Source organism: Erpetoichthys calabaricus, chromosome 9 (genome assembly GCF_900747795.2).
Source record: "Erpetoichthys calabaricus chromosome 9, fErpCal1.3, whole genome shotgun sequence".
Classification (NCBI taxonomy): Eukaryota; Metazoa; Chordata; class Cladistia; order Polypteriformes; family Polypteridae; genus Erpetoichthys; species Erpetoichthys calabaricus.
In genome coordinates, this window is record NC_041402.2 from 179,295,487 (window position 1) to 179,320,158 (window position 24,672).

A 24,672-nucleotide genomic window follows, 5' to 3' on the forward strand; every position below is an offset into this window, starting at 1 on the left:
TGCTGAGCGCCCTTCACTCTGCCACAGATGTTAAACTGTCCAGCTCCATGCCAACAATAGAGCCTGCCTTCCTCACCAGTTTGTCCAAGCGTGAGGCGTCTTTCTTCTTAATGCTGCCTCCCCAGCACACTACTGCGTAGAAGAGGGCGCTCGCCACAACTGTCTGATGGAACATCTGCAGCATCTTATTGCAGATGTTAAGGACGCCAGTCTTCTAAGGAAGTATAACCGGCTCTGTCCTTTCTTGCACAGATCATCAGTATTGGCAGTCCAGTCTAATTTATCATCCAGCTGCACTCCCAGATATTTATAGGTCTGCACCCTCTGCACACAGTCACCTCTGATGATCATAGGGTCCATGAGGGGTCTGGGCCTCCTAAAATCCACCACCAGCTTCTTGGTTTTGCTGGTGTTCAGTTGTAGGTGGTTTGAGTCGCACCATTTAACAAAGTCCTTGATTAGGTCCCTATACTCCTCCTCCTGCCCACTCCTGATGCAGCCCACGATAGCAGTGTCATCAGCAAACTTTTGCACGTGTCAGGACTCCGAGTTGTGTTGGAAGTCCGATGTATATAGGCTGAACAGGACTGGAGAAAGTACAGTCCCTTGTGGCGCTCCTGTGCTGCGGACCACAATGTCAGACGTGCAGTTCTTAAGACGCACATACTGAGGTCTGTCTTTAAGATAGTCCACGATCCATGCCACTAGGTATGAATCTAAATCATTGACGCCTGTGTGTATTCATTATGAACTGTTTGGTTTAATAAGATTAAACAAAACGTAAACTTGTAAAACTGAAGAGAAGCAAACTGTAGAGAAAAAACTGAAAGACAAATACTCCTCTGCTTCTGGCTACAAATCACTTGCATGATATCCTTAGAAAATAAAATTTAACACAGAAGAATGACCTCACATGGCAGAATGACAAGACATACAATTAAAGAAGATCAGTTAATGGCAATAATTGGATTCTAAATCAAGCAATCGAGTTGGAACAAATACTCCAGGACGGACTTGGCAGACCCCTGCCATCACCTCCCATAGTGGTAATTACTTTTATTAATACATCATGGCGCCACCTGGTGCTGCCAGGGATCATTCTCCCATTACTACAGACACCAACTGTGACCACAAAGACCACTTTCTAGTGTGCATTAGCCCTTGCTACTGAACCGTACCGGTTTCTGAAGCCCCCCCCACTGCCTGTCATGGCTACTGAGGCACATATCCCAGTGGGCCCAGCTACTCCATTACTCAAAGAGCACATCATATAATTGATAAACCACTTATTCCATATAGCACTTCTCCACCGGAAACATCATCCCGCGACCACTTGCACATGCAGTACAACTGCCTGAATGTTTGTACAGCTGGAGCCCTGGCAAGTTAAGCGATTTCACTGTAGTAGTGAGAAAGCAACATCTTGGCCACTAGGGGGCCACATTGCCTTCAAACCTCACGTACCAGGTGTTAGGTGGACTTGCTAAAGCAACTTAAAGTATTTCAAATCAAAAATCCCAATCCTGTATTAATTCCTGAGGGAAAATGGTCCTTCTGTATGACCTTTCGGAGGTCAGAGTGCAGGGTCAGACACTGTATAGCACCTCGGAGCAATTTTCAGGTTAAGATTCTTGCTCAAGCGCTCAATGGAGTAGGATCCCTTCTACGTTAAGGGTTGTCGGCTTGCTGACCAACTTTAGGATGACATTCCAATGAATAAAATTACACATAAAAAGGAAGTACTGGATGTCTTACTTTAGGTAATTTTTTTTATATTTTTTTTTTTTAACAAATGAAGAGGTCAACTAAATGACTTGCCCCAAGACACACTGAAAATTTGCAACACAGACTTAAATGGGTGGCCTTGAGTTTTAAAGTCCATCCGTTTCAACTTCAATCCAAACTCATTTACATGATTGTTGGTTGAGCAGAGGCTTTAAGGAGGACCTGACCTGGGGATTGGGGTTGTTGATGGATTAGGTTACAGTCCAAGGCCGGCCACTTTTACACACATACCCAATAGTTGGCCAGTTAATTAACCTAACAAGTATGTTCTCCAGAAGGGTAGAAGAATGGAGGAACCAGAGACCCCAATACAGACACAGAGAGAATATGTAAAAACCTACACATGTAGAGTCAGTGGGCCAAGATTTGAACCCTGGTCCCTGAAGCTGTGGGCAGAAGCACTCATCACTGTGGTTACCATGTCAGCCATGGTCTAGACCAGGGGTGGGCAAATTCATTCCTGGAGGGCCGCAGTGGCTGCGGGTTTTTGTTCTAACCCAGTTGCTTAATTAGAAAACAATCCTTGCCAATAATTACATTTCATGGCTTGTTTGTGCTTTAACTCTGCTATGTCAAGTTATTCTCATATCCTAGATTTTTTTTTCCATTCTAAGGATATCATCCAAATACTTTGAAGTGTAAAACGGATGGGTAATTCTCAGTCCTTCACTTTTTTCTCTTCTCTTTCCTTCCAAGTATTTAATTAAACCAAATAGTGCATGATAAATACACACAGGTGTAAAGGGTAACAAGCAAAATGGATAACTGCTGGTTTCTTTTGTCATTTGCATCTTTTTGCTAATAAGGAGCAATTAAAAACCAAGAATGCAGCTGTTTAAGACTTAAATAAGCAATAAGGGTTCATAATCTTAACGAGGGAGATAACTAAAATGAAGCAGAAGTGTTTCTAGAGCAATAAGTGCTTCTTATTAAGCAATTGGGTTAGAACAAATACCTGCAGCCACTGCGGCCCTCCAGGAATGAATTTGCCCACCCCTGGTATAGACCAGGGGTGTACAAAGTCGGTCCTGGTGGGCCATAGTGGCTGCAGGTTTTTATTTGAATCCATTTACTTAATTAGGATAAAAAAAAAATACCAATGTTGGATCACATTCAATTTTAGGGCTTATTAAGCATTTTTACTACAGAAGCTGAGAGAGGACATGCAATATTGTTTTTTTTTTTTTTTTTTTTTTTTTTTAAATTGTCTCCTCAAGATAAGACTAATTTTATCGTGATGTTGAGAAAAAGAAAATGTTTTCTTGACATAATAATTTTATCGTGATCTCAAGAAAACAAAACTTAACCTTTGCTCCTGGCATCAGGCTCGCTTATTGCGACGCCTATACAGCTGAAGCCTTGCTAACCGTCTTCTTAAATGACGGACACCAACGTTATTATTTTCTAAACTATGGCATAAATATATTTCAGCCTGCGTCAGCCCTCGATTGAACAAAAAAATAATGGATCTGCTCTTCTGCCATTTCAAACAGGGCGTGGCTTCAATAAGCTGAACATTAAAAGTTAAGATACAATTATTTCAGAATTTCGAGAAAACATGATCTTGTGTTTTATTGAGATCTCGATAAAACAGTTCATTTCTCGAGATCTCAATAAAATTAGTCCATTATCTCGAGAAAACAATTTAAAAATGTAACAATATTGCACATCCTCTCTCGGCTTCTGCATTTTACAATGCCATGTCAGGTCATTCTTACATAGTAGAGATTTCCCTTTCCAAAGATGTCATCTAAATGTTTTGTAGCCTGAAGCGAAGAGCTAATTCTCTTGTCCTTCACTTTGTTCTCTCCCCTTTCCTTACAAACCCATCCATCTTCTTAACCTGCTAATCCATATACCAATAAACAGTGACGGATGGGCAGTGCAGATCTGGGTGCAAATGACACTGAATGCTAAAAAGGAAAAAAAAAAATCTCTACATTAACGTCATGCTCATCCATCCATCTTCAAAACCCACTTAATCCAAAGCAGGGTCATGAGGAAGCTCGCACCTATGCCAGTAAGAACTGGGCATAAGACAGGAACACTCCCTGGATGGGATGCCAGTCCACTGCAGGATGAACACACACACACGGTCCAGTTTGGTATTTCTGGCCCTCCTAACCTGCATGTATCTGGACTCTGGGAGGAAACCTACTCAAACTCAGGGAGATCAGACAAACTCCAGGCAGAGCCCACCTAGGTCATGAACGCAGGTCTCCCAACAGTACCACCGTGTCTCCAATGCCATGTTCATTTGGGGGATAATTGGTAAGAAAAGGTTCAAATCCATGGTACTCAAGCTCTGTCCCAAGGACCACCATAACTGCAGATGTTCTTCTACCTTTAGCTGGACTCCTGCCTTTATTAAGCCGGCTGCTGTTTCCTCCCCTCTGTCTGCCTTTTGCGTCAATCCAGAAATTGCAAAACAGGTTTGAATTTTTTTTAATTGGAATATAACAAGTAGGGCGGCACGGTGGCGTAGTGGGTAGCGCTGCTGCCTCGCAGTTGGGAGACCTGGGTTCGCTTCCCAGGTCCACCCCGCGTGCAGTTTGCATGTTCTCCCCGTGTCTGCGTGGGTTTCCTCCGGGCGCTCCGGTTTCCTCCCACAGTCCAAAGACATGCAGGTTAGGTGGATTGGCGATTCTAAATTGGCCCTAGTGTGTGCTTGGTGTGTGGCTGTGTTTGTGTGTGTCCTGCGGTGGGTTGGCACCCTGCCCAGGATTGGTTCCTGCCTTGTGCCCTGTGTTGGCTGGGATTGGCTCCAGCAGACCCCCGTGACCCTGTGTTCGGATTCAGCGGGTTGGAAAATGGATGGATGGATGGATATAACAAGTACTTGTTTCTATAAATTTAGCCACTCTTAAACAAACACTCTGCCCATTTAGTTCTTCCTAGTTACTAACTGGCACTGAAGCAGCGGCTCTCCTTTAGCATTCAGATCCTCTGCAACTTTTACAACTGCACTGTTGAGAGCATCTTGATCAGCTGCACCACTGTGTGGTACGGAAACACTACTGCTATGGACCACAAAACTCCTGCAGAGAGTGGTAAAGACTGCTGAGAAGATGACCGGGACTCCACTGCCCTCTCTGCAGAGCATCTAGAACTGCAGAGTCCACAGGAGAATTGCCTCGATCCTCAGGGACCCCTCCCAACCCAAACTGTTCACACTTCTACCCTCAGGCAGGAGGTATAGAAGTATGAAATGCAGGACTTCCAGGCTAAAGAACTCTTTCCCTCAATGCCATTAGACTCCTAAATAACTGACTGGAGTTTATAACCATGGTCCACCTCATTGTATCTACCTCACACAACTGTATTTGACTTGTCCATCACACACCTACCTGCACATTACACTTTATACTTCTGTTTTTATACTTTATGCTGCCTCTTGTTACTTATTTATGTTTATCTTCATACGTTGGTTTTGTCATTTGGTGTGGACAGCAAAGAAAGAATTTCATTGTATGGGGAAACGGGTTTCCTTACCGTGCACATGACAAACTTTGAACTTGAACAGTGTAATTTGCACCCGAGTTTGCACCGCTTGTCACTAATTGCCAGTATCTGGATACAATTCAGGCAGCAACGTCCACAGACAAAAGTAATAGTAAAATGGTAAATGGGAGTCAAATATTCGGAGTCCGCCTTAAAACACAAAAGTCTGAATTTCTTTTACAGTTAAAACAACATACTGTCATTTCTCAGAACGTAAAATAAGTTAAGGCAAGCTAATTCAACAACGTGAACAGTTAGATACGGGGCGGACCCTTTCTCTGCAGGTCTGCATTCCCAGCCAGCTTCACTAATCAGAGGGGGACCCCCCTATGACTGAACTGGTGAACCCCCCCGGTCTAGAGCCCAATTCCCTAATCACCAAGCCTCACAGTGTCCAGATGTAATGTACACCGACTCACCTTGGACAATGTCCTTCTTGTAGTCGCTGTCGTTGTCACTGTCGGTGGGCCGGTAGTAGATGTAGAAGCCCTGGATCGGAGTGTTATTGTTGCTTGACGGCGTGTACTGCAAGTGAGAAGAAGCAGAAGAGCCTTTTACTCGTGGAGCTTTACACAGGAAAGTCGAGAGTTATGACTCGTCAAGTGATTGCCTTCTAAAGCAGGGGTCTCCAAGTCCAGTCCTGGAGGACCACCGTGGCTGCAGGTTTTCTTTCTAACCCCCCCTTTTTTATTTTTTAAATGAGTGCCCTGTTTATGCTGCTAATTAACTTCTTGTGAATTCATTTTAATTGAATTGCTTTTTTAAGATTTGTTCCCCTGAATTTCTTCATCGTTCCTCTGATTAGCTTCATTTCTTTCCTTAAATGGCACCCAAACAGAAATTAAATGTGAAGTGAGTGAGCCAACAGAAGACCACCTAAGTCAGGGTTTCCAACTCCAAACCATTTCACTCCAACCAGCTGCTTAATGAGGTGCCAATATTCATTGTTAATTAAACTCGTTCTTTAATTCTGTGGCTTTGTTGCTTCTGACATTGTTGATTTTCTCTTTCTAAGAGTTCTGTTAAAATGTTTAGGGGGACCTGAGCAGATCGACATTCCTGAGACCGTCATCTTTCTTTATTTTCAGATATTGTATGATGGAAACCAGTTGTTTTGGTTCATTTTGTGTCTCATTAGTGTTTGGCTGCTAATTGCAGAAAAAGAAACAATTAAGGGGTCCGAGTCTTCAAGCACATCCATCCATTGTCTCCCGCTTATCCGAGGTCGGGTCGCGGGGGCAGCAGCTTGAGCAGAGATGCCCAGACTTCCCTCTTCCCGGCCACTTCTTCTAGCTCTTCCGGGAGAATCCCAAGGCGTTCCCAGGCCAGTCGAGAGACATAGTCCCTCCAACGTGTCCTGGGTCTTCCCTGGGGCCTCCTCCCGGTTGGACGTGCCCGGAACACCTCACCAGGGAGGCGTCCAGGAGGCATCCTGATCAGATGCCCGAGCCACCTCATCTGACTCCTCTCGATGCGGAGGAGCAGCGGCTCTAATCTGAGCCCCTCCCGGATGACTGAGCTTCTCACCCTATCTTTAAGACACCCTGCGGAGGAAACTCATTTCAGCCGCTTGTATTCGCGATCTCGTTCTTTTGGTCACTACCCATAGTTCATGACCATAGGTGAGGGTAGGAACATAGATCGACTGGTAAATTGAGAGCTTCGCCTTGCGGCTCAGCTCCTTTCTCACCACGACAGACCGATGCAGCGCCCGCATTACTGCGGATGCCGCACCGATCCGCCTGTCGATCTCACGCTCCATTCTTCCCTCACTCGTGAACAAGATCCCGAGATACTTGAACTCCTCCACTTGAGGCAGGATCTCGCCACCAACCCTGAGAGGGCACTCCACCCTTTTCCGGCTGAGGACCATGGTCTCAGATTTGGAGATGCTGATTCTCATCCCAGCCGCTTCACACTCGGCTGCAAACCGATCCAGAGAGAGCTGAAGATCACGGCCTGATGAAGCAAACAGGACATCATCATCTGCAAAAAGCAGTGACCCAATCCTGAGCCCACCAAACCGGACCCCCTCAACGCCCTGGCTGCGCCTAGAAATTCTGTCCATAAAAGTTATGAACAGAATCGGTGACAAAGGGCAGCCCTGGCGGAGTCCAACTCTCACTGGAAACGGGTTCGACTTACTGCCGGCAATGCGGACGAAGCTCTGGCACCGATCGTACAGGGACCGAACAGCCCTTATCAGGGGGGCCGGTACCCCATACTCTCGGAGTACCCTCCACAGGATTCCCCGAGGGACACGGTCTTCAAGCACAAGTCAAATAAAATTAGTTCAAAAGAAGTTAACTAGCAGCAAAAACAGTTCACTCATTAAGAAAAGGGTTAGAATAAAACCTGCAGCCATGGTGGTCCTCCAGGACCGGAGTTGGTGACCCCTGTTCTACAGGACAGGTATACATGGTGGGATGTGCTAATAAAATGACCACACACTGTCCCCCAAACCTCATATGTCCCAATTCCTTAGCATTTTCAGTCCAATCCCCACTTCCCAGCATCTCTTTCCCAATCTTCTTTTCTTTGGCTGACAGAGTAGGCCCGAACAGCAACACACATACACCAGAGTGATGGTCTACACTCACTGTCCATCTCAGCATGATCTGGGTGTCACTGATGGCCTCGGTGTTGTCAATGCGTGGTCCTGCAATCGGCCGGTTGGAGACCCTGTTGCTGAAACCTGCCACTTGATAAGGGCGCGAGGCAGCACTGTGTGGACTCTCCCCATACATGTTTATCGCACTCACGCGGAACTTGTAGGCAGACCCTGCAAAACATGCACGGTAGCGGTGGTGTGAAACAATACAAGCACAAATGCTCTGGCGCCCACCCGGATCTCAGTCCCTGCCAGCCCAGCACTCACCTGCCTCTAGGTTCTTCACTTCCACTGACAACTTGGAGGGTGGGATGTTGTCAGCTGCTACCATCCAGTCAGAGTTGCGGCCCAGGCGGCGGTACTCCACCCGAAAGGCAGTGATGGGAGAACCGCCATTAGCCCTCGGGATCCAAGTCACGTAAACGGAACTCTGTGTTGCCATGGAAACCGTAGGGCGGTCCGGAGCCTCGGGTACTGTCATGGAACCCCAAAAAGAAAACCACAATTAGCCAAGGGACCTTACAATCTATTTTGAGCAGGTGAGGGCAACCAAAACACATCTAGGACCCACGAGCAAAACTACCTCACACTCATGCAAACACACGTGCGCGACAAACGGACACAAAGGACGCCAGGGCACACTTGGCGTGCAGCACAGGAAGGATACTTACTGGGCACTTCTGGCTACACAGGCAGCACAGAAAGAAGAACAAGAGAAGAGCGTTAGTAGACTGGCCGAACTGGTCCTCTGGATGTTAGGGTGGTAGTCAAGCTAAAAATGCTCAAATGTGAATGAGCTGCAGCTGCCAAGTTGGACGGACAGACAGAGGGCACACACTATGCCACGCATTTCTTAAAAGCGCCAGCATTGCTTCTATCCTTACCCCCACTGTGTCGGGACAGGTCTGGAACCACCACCCCATAGTTGGTGTGCAGCCCCTCGTCCAACGGCTGCCGCTTTGGCACGCTGGCGGGAATGGAAGGAACTTGTGGGATCTTCTTTGAGGATGAAGAAGTCCTCTCTGACAAAACAAAAACACAAAAATGGTCACTTAATGAGCTGCTGGTAGTTGAGAGGAATGCCTGCTTATGTGCTGCCCAGCAGTCCTACCTTTACTGGTACGGAAGGTGAGCATCGCCGGTTGTCCCTCGCCCGCTGCACTGCGGGCAACCATGAGCACCTCATAGAGGCTAGAGGGATCCAGTTCGGTGAGTCGCAGCTCATTCTCGCTGCCTGGCACCCTCACCGAGTGCCAAGCTCCCACCATGTTCCCTTTGTCATCCAGCTGTAAAGAAATGACAGGCACAGCATGAGACCTGCAGCCTTGACCAAGTGCTTTGATGCCAGCCTGGTTCCACCACATACACAAAGACAACTTACCTTGCGATAGCGAACAAAGTAGGCGTTGATTGGAGTCCCCCAGTCACGTCCAGGCCGCCACACCAGATCGTAGGTGTCGGGTTTGTGGGTCTGCGGGGCGCTGAGGATGATGGGTGCCTCAGGAGTGGCACCACCGCTGCTCCTGGTTGTAGGGGACGTGGATTTGTCTTCACCTAAACCCTCACTGTAGTCTTCACCCTCGTCACCTTGCACCAAGCCGACGCCACCCGAGGGTGTGGCAGAAGATAGGGTGGTGCTTTCAAGGGGTGCTGTTATCGAGAGAACGAGACTGACACACCATATTCTACTGCATCACACACACCAACTCACCACACTCACAGCAAATTATGGAAACAGAAAAATGTAACAAACGCCACCATTAAGGCACAGCCACCTGGGCTCAAATGTCTCGATTTGTTTCTTTATATTTATTTTGCAAATTTTGTTATTAATTATAGGGCCTATAGAAAAGTATTCACCCCCTTTGACATTTCCACATTTTATGGTTTTACAACCAGGAATCACAGTGGATTTCATTTGGCTTTTTTGACCCTGATCAACAGAAAAGACCCTTTAATGTCAAAGTGGTCAAAATTAACGGAAAAACACAAAACAATTTATCATATAAGCAGTCACCTCCTTCAATGTGACGCCCCTAAACCATCACAGGGGCAGCCAACATGGCTTCAGAAGAGCCAGAATTATTTCAATGGAGGTCCCCTTGTCTGGGGTTCAACATGTAGTCTAAGTGCACCTGAATGTGGAAGGGCCAGCTCAGTATGGTGGGCTAACCCATACAAAAAGAAAAGAACACTCCAAACAATTCCATGAAAGGGGAGAGAGACAAGGAACTATTCAAGTCCCTGAAGATCCAGTTAAATCAAATCATTAAGAAATGGAAAGAGCATGGCACAGCTGTAAATCTGTTAGAGCAGGCCATCGGCAAAAACTGCGTGGTCGTGTATGAAGACAACGACAAGCGAGTGAAGCCATTGAGAGACCGGGGATAACTCTGAAGGAGTTACAAGGTACAGTGGCTCGTATCAGAACTGTGCAGACAACAACTGTGCCAGGGCACTTCACCAGTCTTTATTGGAGAGTGGCAAATGGGGGGTGGGGGGGAAATACACAGGACATCTCAGCAGAAGAGGCCTAGAAGACCCTGAAGTCAGCTGGATGAAGGTTCTACAGTCTGACAAGACCAAAATTGAGCTTATAGGCCATCAGACTAAAACACAATGTCACACTGTACCTTATCAATCAAGAGCACATCATCCTCACCGTTAAGTATGGAGGTGGAGGCAGCATTGGGGGGCTCTGAGGACGCTTCACTGCAGCAGGCCCTAGGAGTCTTGTGAGGGGAAAATGAATGCAGAAAATACTGGAGGGAAAAACGTGCACTTGGTTTTCTCCGCAAGACAAAGGTGCCAAAGCTACAGAAGAATGGCCTCAAAAACAACAATGCGAACGGCCTGTAGTGCAGATATCAATCCAACTAAGAATCTGGTGCTGGACTTGATGGTTGGGGGGAAAAAAGGTTCAGGAACATCAAGATACCTGACAAAAGATTGAGCAGCCCTGAAAAGAGAGATGTGCACACAGACTCAAGGCTGACAACCTGAAGGAAGTGAATACCTAAGAGATCAGCCATTTTGCATTTTACTCTTGGAAGTCATTTATTCCACTTTGCAGAGATCAGCTTTCACCTTAACATTAAAAACAGTCTGTTAATGAATAATAAAACTGTCAAAATTAAATCCTCCGAGATTCGATGCTGTGTAGAACAATATAAATAAGAAAACTTCCACGATGGCAAATATTTTTTTATAGGCCCGCTTATGTATACGTTGCACAAGGGTGCCGTTCCCACCGTGGTAATTCATTTACCCAACATCTCACTCTTAACATATATAGATGGTTACTGCACCCAGGGCTCATAAGTGGGTATGGTGTTGTGGGTAAGCCTTTGGACTTCAAATCCTCAGGTTGTGGGCTGCACTCCTGCTACTGACACTGCGAGACCCCTGAGCAAGTCATGTGACCTACCTATACTCCAATTGGAAAACCAAAAGAAATGGAGTCAATCATCTTCTTATATAATACTGTATACTGTGGCTCTCTGTCTGTCCAGAATTTTACATCACCTGTAGCTCGCAAACCATTTGACTGAATGACCTGAAATTTGGTACACATATACTACGTGACGTCTACTATGCGCTTTCAGGGTGATGATTGACCTCCAAGGTTATTCATTTTTTTATTTTATTGTAGAATCAACTCTCGTCAGTGGCCAGCATGGTGGCCGTGTGGTGCATGTGTACGAGCGCCATTCTCATCTCCACCACCTTCGCTATCCCTTCCCCTACCTCTTCATATCTTAGGTCTCCAATCTGCCTCAAGAATGATTTAAGTGCCAGCTTCAGTGAAAATTTAAGGAAAATGTACTAAGTAATTACAACATAAACACTGACTTAATCGGTTTTAACGCGAAAAGAAGAGCTGCTCAGGAAGCAACAAGCGCATCAACCTCTGAGCAAACGAATGGTAAACGTACAGAGAAAAAGGAGCTAAACTAACAAATAATAAAAATAGTTATTTATTGAGCGCCTTTCACAAACCCAAGGTTGCTTTACATACAGAATTAAAAAAAAAAAAATTTACGCAGATGACAAAAGTTCATAGAAGAGGAAAGTTTTCAGTCGAGAGATTTAAAGGTGGAGAAAGAGGAGCAATCTCGGAGAGACTGAGGAAGAGAGTTCCAGAGTTGAGTCTGGTGTGTGGGACAGTAAGGAGATTGGCGCTTGAGGACCTGAGAGAGCGACAAGGAGTGTAAGGAGCTGAGCGAGGTAGATGGCGGCAAAGGTTATGTAGGGCTTTGAAGGCGAGAAGCAGAATCTTGAATTTAATCCTTGATGGAACCGGTAACCAGTGAAGCGGAGAGAGAACAGGGGAGATGTGAGCAAAACGCTTTGTGTGGGTGAGGACTCTAGCTGCAGAGTTCTGAATATACTGTAGCTTCTGTATAGATTTTTGCAGGGAGGCCAATGAAGAGCACATTATCGTGCAGTCCGCTGTTACTGGTTGTATCATAAATGTTGTAAGTCGCCTTAAATTAAAGGTGTCAGCCGAAATAAGTGAACATGCATAATATTAGAAAAGTGCCAACCACCATTTCCTACTTTTTTTAATACCACTCTTGGGGAGATTGCTTTCTTAATCCAAGTCTTGTATTGTTTAGCCATCCTTGTCTTAAGCTCTCCTCTATTTAGTGGTGAGTGGGTCACACGACTACACAGCCAGGGGACCTCCCCAGTCCTCATCCCAACTCCACTCTTTAACACCACAGACGTCTACTGGGAGCCTTCCTGCTATGTAGGTGGGTAGATGGTGAAGTAGGTGGTTTTAGACCTGTGACTGCCTGGATGCAGTTCCCATTACTAGACACATCAGACAAACAAGAGGATACCAAACCAAAACGTGGTTTCTTACCCACAGAAATAAAGGCTTCAGCCTGCACGCTGCCCATCTCGTTGGTGCCTTCACACACGTATTTGCCCGAGTGCCACTGAGTGGCCGCCTGAATGTACAACAAACTGGTGCCAGCCCTGGACATTGCCACATGAAGCGTTTCACCTGCAGAGGTCTTCGCAGAGTCGTGAGGAGCCTGGGAGAGGAGCAGGAGGGAAGGGTGGCTGCTGATTGGCCCTTGAGAATCATACCATCGAATCAGAGGGGGTGGGTGACCAGTGGCGTTACAGGAAAGGGAAACAAAGTCTCCCTCAGAGACCTTCACGTCCGACGGATGCAGAGAAATGACCGGCTTAGAGGCGGGGCCTATGGAAGAGATGGACAGGGACAATTCACACCACAGCTTAATGCATGAAAATCTTCATAAATGCAAGGCACTATATACTTTATTTCATTCATTCTCAGCTACAAGATAGAAAGAAACTGACCCTGCTTTAAGCAGCCTGTCACTTCTAGACACAAGTAATTAAGGCAAACAGCTACACATAAAAAGGGGAATTGTGGGAAAAAACTACACAAGCATAAAAGACCAGGCACAGACAGGTGCGATTAAAGCTAATAAAGTGCTTTCACACAACGTCACAACAAAGTTTCAACTCCATGTCAGTAAGGATCTTACCCGACTCGACAATCAGTTGGGCACTGGACTGTACTGAACCCAAGCCATTGTCCGCTAAGCACTGGTAAAGACCACCATCAGCCACCTCGACAGAAAGGATGCGAAGTCGAGTCTTAGAAAGCTGGTATCGTGGAGATGGATGGAGAGGCACACCATTGTGCAACCACGTGACATTGGGTACTGGGTCACCTGCAGCCATACAGGTAAAGCGGGCCGTTGATTTCAGGGGCACAGTCTGGTCTGCAAGTGGACGCAGCAGTGAGGTGGGCTCTAGAAAGCAGAAGAGAGCAAGTTTAAAAAAAAAAAAAAAAAAAACCACACACACACACAAAAGAAATGGCCAAAAAAAGCCCACTGCCCAGTTTATGGCAATCAGCTCACCCAAGACTTGCATGGTGTAACTGGCTGTCTGAGTCTCACCAGCCTCCGACTCGGCGACACACTGGTATTCCCCCGTATCGGTCTCCCTCAAGCTGTCCCACTGCAGGTTTCCATGATGGATCCGCCGGCGACCTGTCTCGGGAAGTTCCCGTCCTCCACGGGTCCATCGCACAGTGGTGGGAGAGCCGCCAGCAGTGACGCACTCCAGGGTCAGAGAGTCCGAGAGAAGTGGCGTGACAACTTGGGTAGAGGTGGGGTGCAGAATCCGGAGAGGAGAGTCCCGCTGCCGGCCTGATGGTAAGAGAGGGAGGGAGGAGGAAGTTTCAGAGCTGGCCAGCAGATGGCCCCAGAGTGCCTCACACAGGGGCGTATTGTATTAGTTATTACCGCAGACGTTCATAAGGTCATTATTGTCACATGTACAGAGGGCAGTGAAATTCTTACTTGCACATGCTAATCAACGTGCAACACGTCACCACTCCCCAACGCCATGGTCAGTGAGCACGTGCAGCATACGTTAACGGACAACTCTAAACTTAAACAACTGCTTGTGTGCAAAGCAATGGACTGGCACTCTCTGCCAACTTCCCTCACTTTTTCTAGTCATCTCAACAGGCATTAGGTTTGCCAACTTTACAGGATGATAAAGAAAAGCAGGGAGTACCCAGGGAGGTTAAAAACCCACATAGACACAGGGAAACAAAACCACCACTCCGTGGTGGCAATGACCTGTTCGGATTCAGCTCCCAGTCCCCCTGGAGCCACAAGGAAAGCAGAAGTTAAAAAAGATGGCATAGTGTTACGCTTTGTACAGTCATTCCTCTTTAATCGGATTTCTCAATGCAATGGCTATTTTTTATAAGTAAGGGTAGATATAGACGGACAGATATGAAAGGCACTATATCACACACAGATGATATGAAAGGCACTATATAACAGACAGGTCTATATACACAAGCACAGGGGAGTAATCCGGTGTACTAATGCCGCCTCTACCTTCCCTAGAGGAGCAGTAAGACCCAGTCTCCTCCTTCCTTCGATTCCCGACCATCAGATGACCATTTCCCTCTAGATGACCTGCCTCATCTTATTCCGTACAATAAAAAGCCAACAGCCTTGCTGTGCAGTCAGTTTTCTTCAGGACTAAAAGTTTATGACTACTTGCTTAGCTAGTTACTTGCTTTCTGCAAAAAAAAAAAAAAAATTGCAATATACGGGGCGGATCCCCAACCCTTTTCATTCTGTTCCGTCTCGCTCTACAATTTTTTATATCTCTATTATATAACAAAAACCCTGGGACAAGACAAGACTTTTTACAGGGAGATATTTTCATGTCCCGCGAGACAAGACTTTGTGCCAAGAGATTTAACCACCCCAGGGCCGTAAATAAAAGACAAAAAGAGTAGATGACAAAGTAGAACGTTGTAAAGAATTCAAAAATGTTGGCGCAATACACATGCAGAGCAGGTTAGAGATAATGGAAGTACGAAAATTCGAAAGTCCCAAAAAACTGATGGTAAAGATCGCATTAACGCAAACAAATAGAAATGATTACTCAATGAAATAACGGAACAGCGAAAAGAGATTGAATATATTGTTCTGCTTTAAACTTGGTAGATCATCTAATTCATGTTGCCATCAAGGAAAAGCAGTGTTTCTTCACAATGAAGAGGTGTTTCCGCGAGAATTAAAAGATTTGTTGTTTGGTGAAAGTGAAATCCACAAACGCGAAGTGGGTTGGCGAGCACCACCAATTTAGCATCCAGAATATTCTTGGACTATAACACACATCTCATCCATCATGCCTCTTACAAAGTGATGCCACACTATGCCCACTTATGACACGGCAGCTGCCAACACTTAACCCAACTGCACATCCTGGCATCATCTGGCACAAAGCACTTAGAGCAATGGTTTCATCAGTATGCCACTTTTATCTCACTGTACCATCAGCAGGCACACTACACAGACCTTCAGACTCTCTCAGCATTTCTTCACAGCACATCTGCTAAAGGATTACAGCTTGGATTTTACGGCCTATGAAGTCACAAACTCAAAGTGCTGGCACATGGATTCAATGGGGCTTTTAAATTCTTCCATGATGACACGGTTTCAGTTTCAAACCAAAAACACCGACGTGTGAAATACTGCAGAAAAACAAACATTAAGGATGAATGAGGTGGGATTGAAGAACAGGAAAGTGAGATAACAAGCAGGAGTGGGGGACTAGCCACTAAATGAACCACTAAAATTATGGACCAAGTCAGTCATAAGTGATGGGGCTGAAGCCCCAAAGAATCTGCACAAAGAAGGATCAGCTGACATTTTCTTTACTGATGGCAGGCAGTGTGTCAGAGTGAACAAGCAACTAGGTTGACTCGTACAAGTGGCTAACAAGTGTAAAATGTGGAGTGATCAGATGACAACACAGGATGATAACAGCAATGAAGGGCAGGATTAGCCAAAACGGCCAAGGCCAGACCAAAAAAAAAAAATTAAAAGTTCTACAAGGGAGTAAGGCAGGACTAAACAGGAAAAATTATGAGCTACTAAGAGAGAAATGTAGAGACCTCAAATGACAGAACTCTTCCTGGACAAGTCCAGAGTGTGACGTGTGCCCGTTATGGCTGGTCTGGGGATGGGGTACGGAGTTGGACTATTTGCAGTTACAGTAAAACAGAAGCAACATGACTAATTAGGAATTAGTGGAACAGCCAAACAGGAGAGAGAGAGAGAGAGAGAGAGAGACCAAATAAGAGCATGGCTGAAGACAAAAGGGGGAGGAGCCACATAAGAACCAAAGTCAAGGAAAAGGGGAGGAGTTAGGGGGAGTGGGTGGGGAAAAGCAACTGAATGCTTGCAAAAAAGCTGAGGTGACATTACACAACTTCAAGTCTTCAAACCTCACAACTGCAGTTTCTGGTCTCATCACCCGAGCAGGTCAATTTACACAACTAGAAATGAAATCACTGGGGATGTCAAACTACCTGACTGTATGATGCCTTTCAAGCCCAGTTTCAAATTTTGAAAGAATCGAATTGGACACAGTGGGACTGACCGGAAAGCAGGAGACAGAGCTGGAGGTGGCAGAGTTAAAGATGCTAAGATTTGCACTGGGTGTGAAGTGCACAGACAGGATTAGAAATGAGGACATTAGAGGGTCAGCTCAAGTTGGACGGTTGGGAGACAAAGTCAGAGAGGCGAGATTGCATTGGTTTGGACATGTGCAGTGGAGACATGCTGGGTATTTTGGGAGAAGGATGAGGAGGATGGAGCTGCCAGGTAAGAGGAAAAGAGGAAGGTCTAAGAGAAGGTCTATGGAGGTGGTGAGTGTGACAGAGCAAGAGGTAGAGGACAGGAAGATATGGAAGAAGATGATCTGCTGTGGCAACCCCTAATGGGTGCAGCCGAAAGAAGGATTCCTATATAACTGTTGAGTACATTTTAATATGTTTTTTCTAGGGAAATAACAGTTTGTGTAAATAGCCCAGGAGTCCAATTAAAAACAGAAGCTGGAACACAGGGGGGTCCCCCAGAATGGAGTTTGAAAATCCCCGATTTAGAATGTGTTGAATCATTACGGAAGCACTCGGGAGAGAGCATACGGGTGTGAGCAGATTTATGACTGATGAAATTTAATATACTGTATGTACATACACGTAAAGTATTTCATGGAGGAAGAAAAATTGTTAGAAAAGAATACCCAATGGGAGCTCTGAAACTTGAACGCGCCCCTTTATGAGAAGGACTTCGCGAAGAGTCCACTAGGGCTCCTATCGACTGCCAGATAGTGTTCAGAAGCCATGAAGAAGGCTAACGGAACATCAGGTTATATAGCGCCTTGATGTGTGGAGTACAAGTCACAGGAGGTCCTGCTCAAGCTTTATAACACACTGGTGAGGCCTAATCTGGAGTACTGGGGGTAGTTTTGGTCTCCAGGCTACAAAAAAAAAATAAATACATAAAAGGTGGTGCTAGAAAAGGTCCAGACAAGAGAAACTTGGCTGATTCAATGCTGGGACTGAGTTATGAGGAAAGACTGAGGGAGTTAAACATTTAAGAAAGTGGAGAGATTACGAGGAAACATTACTGAGTGTTTAAAACAGGGATGTCCAACTCCGGGCCTGGAGGGCTGCAGGTTTTCATTCTAACCCTTTTCCTAATCAGTGACCAGTTTTCACTGCTAAATAAACTTCTTTTCCCTTCATTTTAATAGCCTTGTTTTTAAGGATTCAGTCCTCTGAATTGATTCCTTTTTTCATTAAATGGCAGCCAAACAGACATGCAATGTTAAACGGAAACAGATGACCAGCAACACTGGGATTTCAAACTCCAACTAATCTCTTAATGGAGGAGTTGATTTGCGCTGTTAATTAAGCCTGTTATTTAATTCCATGGCTTGTTGCTGCTCTCATTCTGCCACAGCAGACACTTCCAAAACTGTTGAGTTTTTCCGTTTTATCTAAAGAACGCTCTAAAAATGTTTTGGTGACCTGAGAGATCACCCTTCCCGAGACCTTCACCTTTCTTTATGTTCAGATATTGTGCGAAGGGCACAGGTGAGCTGGTCGTATGGCGTTTGTTTTGTGCCTCATTATTGTTTGGCTGTTAGTTAAGGAAATAAAACTAAAGGGGGCCGAGTCAAGTTAATTAAAACTAAGGCAAAAGAAGTTAATTAGCAACAAAAACTGGTCAATAATGAAGATGGTTAGAATGAAAATCTGCAGCCACAGAGTTGGACACCCGTGGTTTAAAACTATGAAAGGAATTAGCCCAGTGGTTGAGGACTGTTGCATTAAAATGAGTTCGTTCATCAAGAACACAGCTGAAAACTTTAGGATGAACTTCACACAAACGTCAGGAAGGCAGCGAGAACCTGAGACACACAAAAGAAGTGTAACTGTGACATTCAAAACCTGACTTGATGTTGTTTTGGAGGAATGAGGTGGACAGGATTGGCAAGCTTTGTTGAGCCGACGAGAAGGGGACATTTCTAACGCTCTCACGCTAAGAAAGCAATATGAAGCAAAACTAGAAGACCCAATGAGAACATACTTTCAAACACTTCAGAGAGTCTACCTTCTCAAAAGCCTTAATGCCTTCAGCCCCGTCACATGCATCATTACACCAGGGCTGGATAAGGTTGGTAACTCACCTTGGACACTGAGCCGGGTGCCATGTCGTTCCACCTTGAGCTCTCGAGTCACTGAGTTAAAGGCTCCACACTTGTAGACTCCCTGGTCCTGGGACGACACGGACAGGATCTGCAGGCTGCCAGAAGGCAGAATGATGTATTTATCTGCCGACAGAAGAAAGCGCGATTATGGGGCAAGTGCAGGCTACTTTTTAGGGTGGACTTCATGCTACACGTCTTCCCTCTTTGCCTCACCTGCCTCGGGTTCCAGCCACTTTCCTCGAAAGCGGAAGCGAGCCTGGGCTGCGGGGACGCTGTGTGGCAGATGACACCCAATGCGGGCAGTGCCGCCTTCCTCGACCGTTAATGATCTCTGAGGCAGCTCCTCAAATTCAGACAGATCTATAGGAAGAGATTTCAGATGGTAAGCGGTAGTTGCACACATCTACACTCCACCTCCTGTAACCCGTTTTAACCACAAGTTTGCCCAATGGTGAGAAGAATCTGGAGTTGAAGGAAGAGTAATATATGAGCAATGGGTCCCCTCCACAAGTCAGTAACATCCAGACTATGAAGGGTCTGCCCACAGCCACCCAACAACCCATGTTGCCCGTGCCCACCAGCAACACCACCATAGCCAGGATTTACTGGATGCCTCCGTAGACAGCCAGCTGGTCACCTACAACTTGTTTTGGCTGCTGACCACCTGCTTAGCGCTGCTACTGCTCTAACTGCAGCGGGTTCATTCTGTTAACGGACTTCCGTTTGGCTTCCAGCCCCCCCCCCCATATCTGCCCTCAAGCTGCAGCCACACTCCCATCCTTCCTAACGAGCTCTGGGCAGCTCCACAGGAAGCCCGCTGGCTCATAAAGGCGCCCGTAGGGAGACTTTGGCCAAGTGCCTGACGGAAACATCACAGCTCTTCATCTGACCCCCCGGGTCGCAGAGACCACTGGGAATACAAGTCTGAGGAAACAACGGGCCAAAAAAACAAAAAGGAAAAAAACTCTGCCAAAGCCGGCACAAGTCGAACATTAAGGGACAAAATACAAGCTCCCAACAGGCCAGACCACACGGTGGCACTGAACGCCAGGCCAGGCCATGCCCACCTACCGGCAATGGAGATGTAGGAATTCCTGCTGACCAAAGCTGCTGTGGCATCACCAGCCAGGCACTGGTATCGTCCGACATGGTGGGGCTGTAGAGACGGAATGGACAGTCGTCCCTGCGAGACCTCAACTCCGGAGAGGAGCTGCCCCACCAGCGGCTGACCATTAAACAGCCAGGAAAGTGGGAACGAGGCAGGCTCCACAGCACACTGAAGCTCGACTGGACCGCCAAGCTTCTGGGAGGTGGATAGGGGCTCCAGGAGGAAGTGAGGAGAAACTTCTGCAGGTAAAGAAAAAAGGGGCAAAGTCAGGAGAATGGTACACACCTGTACCAACCCCCCCCCCCCCCCGATTTTTCTATGGCATCCAAGATTTACCTGAGCAGGAAACCCAGCCGGCGAAGAGCAGCCAGACAAATCCAGGAAGGATGAGCGAAAGAGGACCCATCACAGCGCATCTGCCACACAAACGGGGGCCGCAGCAGGAGAGCGATGTGGCCAGAGGAGCCCTGGAAGAGCAAGAGAGAAACAATCATGGCAACCTGCCCCTTACTCATCTCAGAATCTACCCATCAAGATTCCCGTATTATTAAAATTGCCCGCGGGCCACTAGGCTCTCCCTGACCATCTCAACCTTCAAGGTCTACCCTTTACCTGTCATCTCTCACTTATTCCTTATTGCTTCCTGCTAAAAGGTTTGTCATCCCCAGTGCTTCCTCCAGGGTCACATGACCTCTTGATCACCCAAAGTCCTCATCCTACCCCCTTACAGTCAGTGGGATTTTTGCCTGGTCAACCCTTCTCCAGGGTCGACACACAATGCTTGTCCATTCTTCACAGGTCTATCTGCCCAACCACTGGTCTCACCCTCAGCAACTTCCAAGTGCCCACCCCTGCCCAGTCTTCAATACCATCAACCACCACACATGCCAGCCCACAGAAAGCACTCGGCCTACTCCTTGCCTCATCATGGTCATCATGCTATAAAAGGGAACCAATGTCCACCTACCTACCTGTTGTAGTCCATCCAGGCCCATTCCTTGAAGTTTCAGTCTAATATACAACAGCTGCCCACCTTTGCTTATATCCCCCCAAACCCGGCCATCACATGGTGCTCTTCTTCAGTTACTAGCCCCTGTATGCTCATTTCCAATAACGCTCAGTCATTCTCTACGTCTTGTCTCAAATGTATACCAGACCAACTCCAGGGTCTGCACGATTTGAAATGAAACCCTCAAACTGAAACGACAAAGGCACAGTAACAGGTTGTCCCCCACCCCACCGTCACCTTCAGTGTCCAAAAGCCATGCAAACCATTTAACCGATTTGGGAGATAAGACAACAGCACGATGTGAGTGGCCATCAGAAACAGGAATACACGATAAAAAATGACAACCAAACCAGAAGATGATGCTCTCCAAAGTGGGCACGTTGCCACCTTCGACAATGAAGTTTGTATCTCACGTTCTTTTACTGCTCCCCACCAATGACAGGTAACCGATAAAGCATGGCGACAAACCGCTCAAATCCCCATCTCAGGATACAAACTGGGACTCTGCCAGCACGATCTCAATCTTGTCTCGCTGAGGGGGCGCAGGAAGCCACCGAGACAGGTGGACGCAGGTTTGCAGGGGAGATAAGAGAGGGCACAAGAGGAAGCGAAGCAGAGTAAACAGATGGGTGCAGATAGGCAGCACGGAGCATGGCGGCGGAAGGGCTGCCAGCATCACATGCGGCGAGCGGGAAAGACACTCTGCCAAGCTTGATGTGATGTCTCGTACAGGACGCTTTATGCAATTTCAACAACGTGATGGGGGTCCGACAAGGCGCGAATGGCCCTAAAAGCCACAGAAGCAGGGGGTGACGTCCATCATGGTGAATTAAATAACATGGACAAAGAGGCCAAGGGGTCCACACTGATGCCAGAGGCACAACACAAGATGCAAGAGAGAGGAGCTGCAGGGAACAAAAATAAAGCAAAACTTCATCGATCCAATGATCTACTCAACACACCTTTGGTGGCACAGTCAGTCCTAAATTTGGTGCCCAACACTGGACTGGGCACGGGGCACATTCCAGGCCAATAAATAAACTACTCTATATTTACATATATATAAAATCCTAAGCCTAAAAGTGCAGCGGTGACGCTTTTATGTCACGCTTTAAATCGGGTTTATTTTAAAACCTATATGTACATGTTTGGTATCATTCTTTTCAGAATTTACTGAACTTTAACATGATGTCATTAGATTTTCAGATTCATATTCCCGTTTTAAATTATAAACTTAAAAAAAAAAAAAAAAAAAATCAAGAACTCATGTGCCACGAGACAAGACTGTGCCAAAAGATTTAACCATGCCGGGCCGGAAATAAAAGACAAAGAGTGGGACAGCTGTTGTGCAGGCTTTTAAATGTTCAAAGCGCCACACGAGATGGAGATCACACGGCACGGCAGCAGCTGATTGAACAAAGAGGAGGTATAAAAAAAACTTTTCCCATTGTATCACCATTTAAGAGGGGGTTTCGGAGAAGCGACTGCATCTTCTAGGGGTGCGTGCAGCCCCCTCTTTCCAACGTGAGTGGCAGAGACATGAAGTGGCCAGGGGGAACCCCCTAGTAATATTATTATTACTATTATTATTATTAATAAGCATGTGCTTCAGGCTTGAGAAGAAACAGGCAGACTTGCAGAAAGAACAATGAGGGCGCATGGAACTTCTCAGGTGCTGCTGTGGACTCGAACCCGGAATCTTAAAGTGGTCATTCACACCATCCTCCACACTCCCATCACATTTTCTAATTTGCTTATGCAGTTCAAGGGGCCATTCCACTAGTATCCAACACAAATAAAGACCATAACTAAAAAGGGGGGGGGAGGGATGGCACACACTCCTGAAGCCAAAGGGCCAAATTCAGAACCAACATCAAAAATGTCTGCGTTATGAAATCTCATTTTACTTTGAATTGAAAGTGTTTGAAAATGCTGGGTTTTTTTTTTGTTGTGATGGGGTGAAAGCCCACAAGAACACAGACACTGCAGTTGCCCAAATCTGTGTGCCATGTGCGCTTCGAGTCCTCCATTACTAAACCCAATGATTCCAACTTCAGATTGACAGAGGTCATGGTGTACCCCTGGCAGTATCACATGTAAGACCAGAAACTGCAACCTGAGATAGGGTGCTGGGTACACAGACACAAAACAGCCGCCATTACGGACACTAGGCCCATTAGGAGTCAAACGGACATGCAGGCTCAATTTTCATTTAGCACCTTACACAGAAAAGAGAGATAGGGGTTAGGAGCACACGCTGACACAACGCATTGCCGCACCCACCACACGACAAACCAACTCAAGATCCCAGATTAGGACCCGAGTGCAGCCATGCAACGGGTGACACTGCAGCACCACACTAGTTCAGATGGAGTGGAACAGTGCGAGTTTTTTTTTATTTTTTTTATGGTGGCTGCAGTGCCAATTCTGCCACCAACCCCCAGGTTTTTCCCTGCAGTTTGGAGGGCCTTCATGCAGGGGTGGTGGCAGATGAACATCATACCAAAGACAAAGCAATTGCAGGTTTAGGGCCTTGCTCGAGAGTCCAACAGAGTAGAGTCCCTTTTGGCATTTAAGGGAATCGAACCGGCCACCTTCTGATTCCCAGTGCAGATCCCTAGCCAATGAGCCACCACTCTGTCACACAGAAAAGGCCATTAAATAAAAAAAAACTACAATTCAGTTCAAAAATGCACAGGACAACATGCCCGTTTCCAGATACAAAACAAAGGGGTGCATGGGACTTCATCTCAGAATTTCACTTCCATACACCCCATCACACTGTAAAGAATGGAGGAGGCCAGACTGGTCCAAGCCTGCACATGTGAACACCTCTATCCCCCCTGTGCCCACCAAAGCAGTTCAGAGAAGTAAACTAATGGGGAGTCAAAGAGATGCAACACAGTACAGCACTTTGGGAAGGTGACCACTCTGAAGGCTCTCCAACACTCAACAACAAATATGCACATTTCTGTGCCCAACTCCTTATACGTTTGGTCATTTCTGGTTACAATTTTATTTATCAGGTGGCGTGGTGGCACTGCTGTGTCGCAACAAGGTGACCCATCGGTTCAAGTCCTGGATGCTCCCTGTGTGAATTCTGCATGATCTCTGTTGGTTTCCTCCCAGAGAAGTGCAAGTCAGAAGGACCGGCGATGCTAAATTTGTCCCCTGATACATGCGTGTCCACCCTGCAATGGGCTGGCACCCTGTCCAAGGACTGATCCTGCCTTGTGCCCAATGCTTGCTGGGACAGGCTCCAGGTTCCCTCTGACCCTGCTCTGAATAAGCAGTTCGGACAGCGAATGATTGGATGTTTCCTTACGCCCTCTGCTGTACAATCGTATGTACGCACCATTCAAATCAAGCGTCTCTGAAGGGAATTAGGACCCCTTTAGCTTAAATAAGGCACAGAGGACAAGGAATTGGGTGAAGCAAAAAAGGAGACATGCCCGCTGTGCAAGTGAACCAAAGATGCCAGCAGGAGAGGCACAGAATGCTTGCCAAGGAGGAAACCTGCGTTAATAGGAGCGAAAGGCTGCCCACGCAGAGCTGTGCCAGCATCTAACCAGG

At 46.6% G+C, this 24,672-nt stretch overlaps 1 protein-coding gene across 2 annotated transcripts in view; it reads right to left on the reverse strand.

The window, feature by feature from the left end:
- The window catches only part of cdon (cell adhesion associated, oncogene regulated), a 42,683-nt gene that overhangs the window by 12,610 nt on the left and 5,401 nt on the right, over nt 1-24,672 (reverse strand). For both annotated transcript variants that reach the window (XM_028808458.2, XM_028808457.2), the window contains exons 2-14: nt 20,427-20,557; nt 20,054-20,329; nt 19,196-19,342; nt 18,962-19,105; nt 13,807-14,097; nt 13,426-13,695; nt 12,768-13,112; nt 9,279-9,547; nt 9,009-9,183; nt 8,782-8,919; nt 8,165-8,371; nt 7,887-8,068; nt 5,706-5,811 (exon numbers count right to left, since the gene is read on the reverse strand). In XM_028808458.2, coding sequence (XP_028664291.2) covers nt 5,706-5,811; nt 7,887-8,068; nt 8,165-8,371; nt 8,782-8,919; nt 9,009-9,183; nt 9,279-9,547; nt 12,768-13,112; nt 13,426-13,695; nt 13,807-14,097; nt 18,962-19,105; nt 19,196-19,342; nt 20,054-20,329; nt 20,427-20,496 — 2,620 coding nt within the window. In that variant the 5' untranslated portion in view covers nt 20,497-20,557. The remainder of the gene's footprint in view (nt 1-5,705; nt 5,812-7,886; nt 8,069-8,164; nt 8,372-8,781; nt 8,920-9,008; nt 9,184-9,278; nt 9,548-12,767; nt 13,113-13,425; nt 13,696-13,806; nt 14,098-18,961; nt 19,106-19,195; nt 19,343-20,053; nt 20,330-20,426; nt 20,558-24,672) is intronic.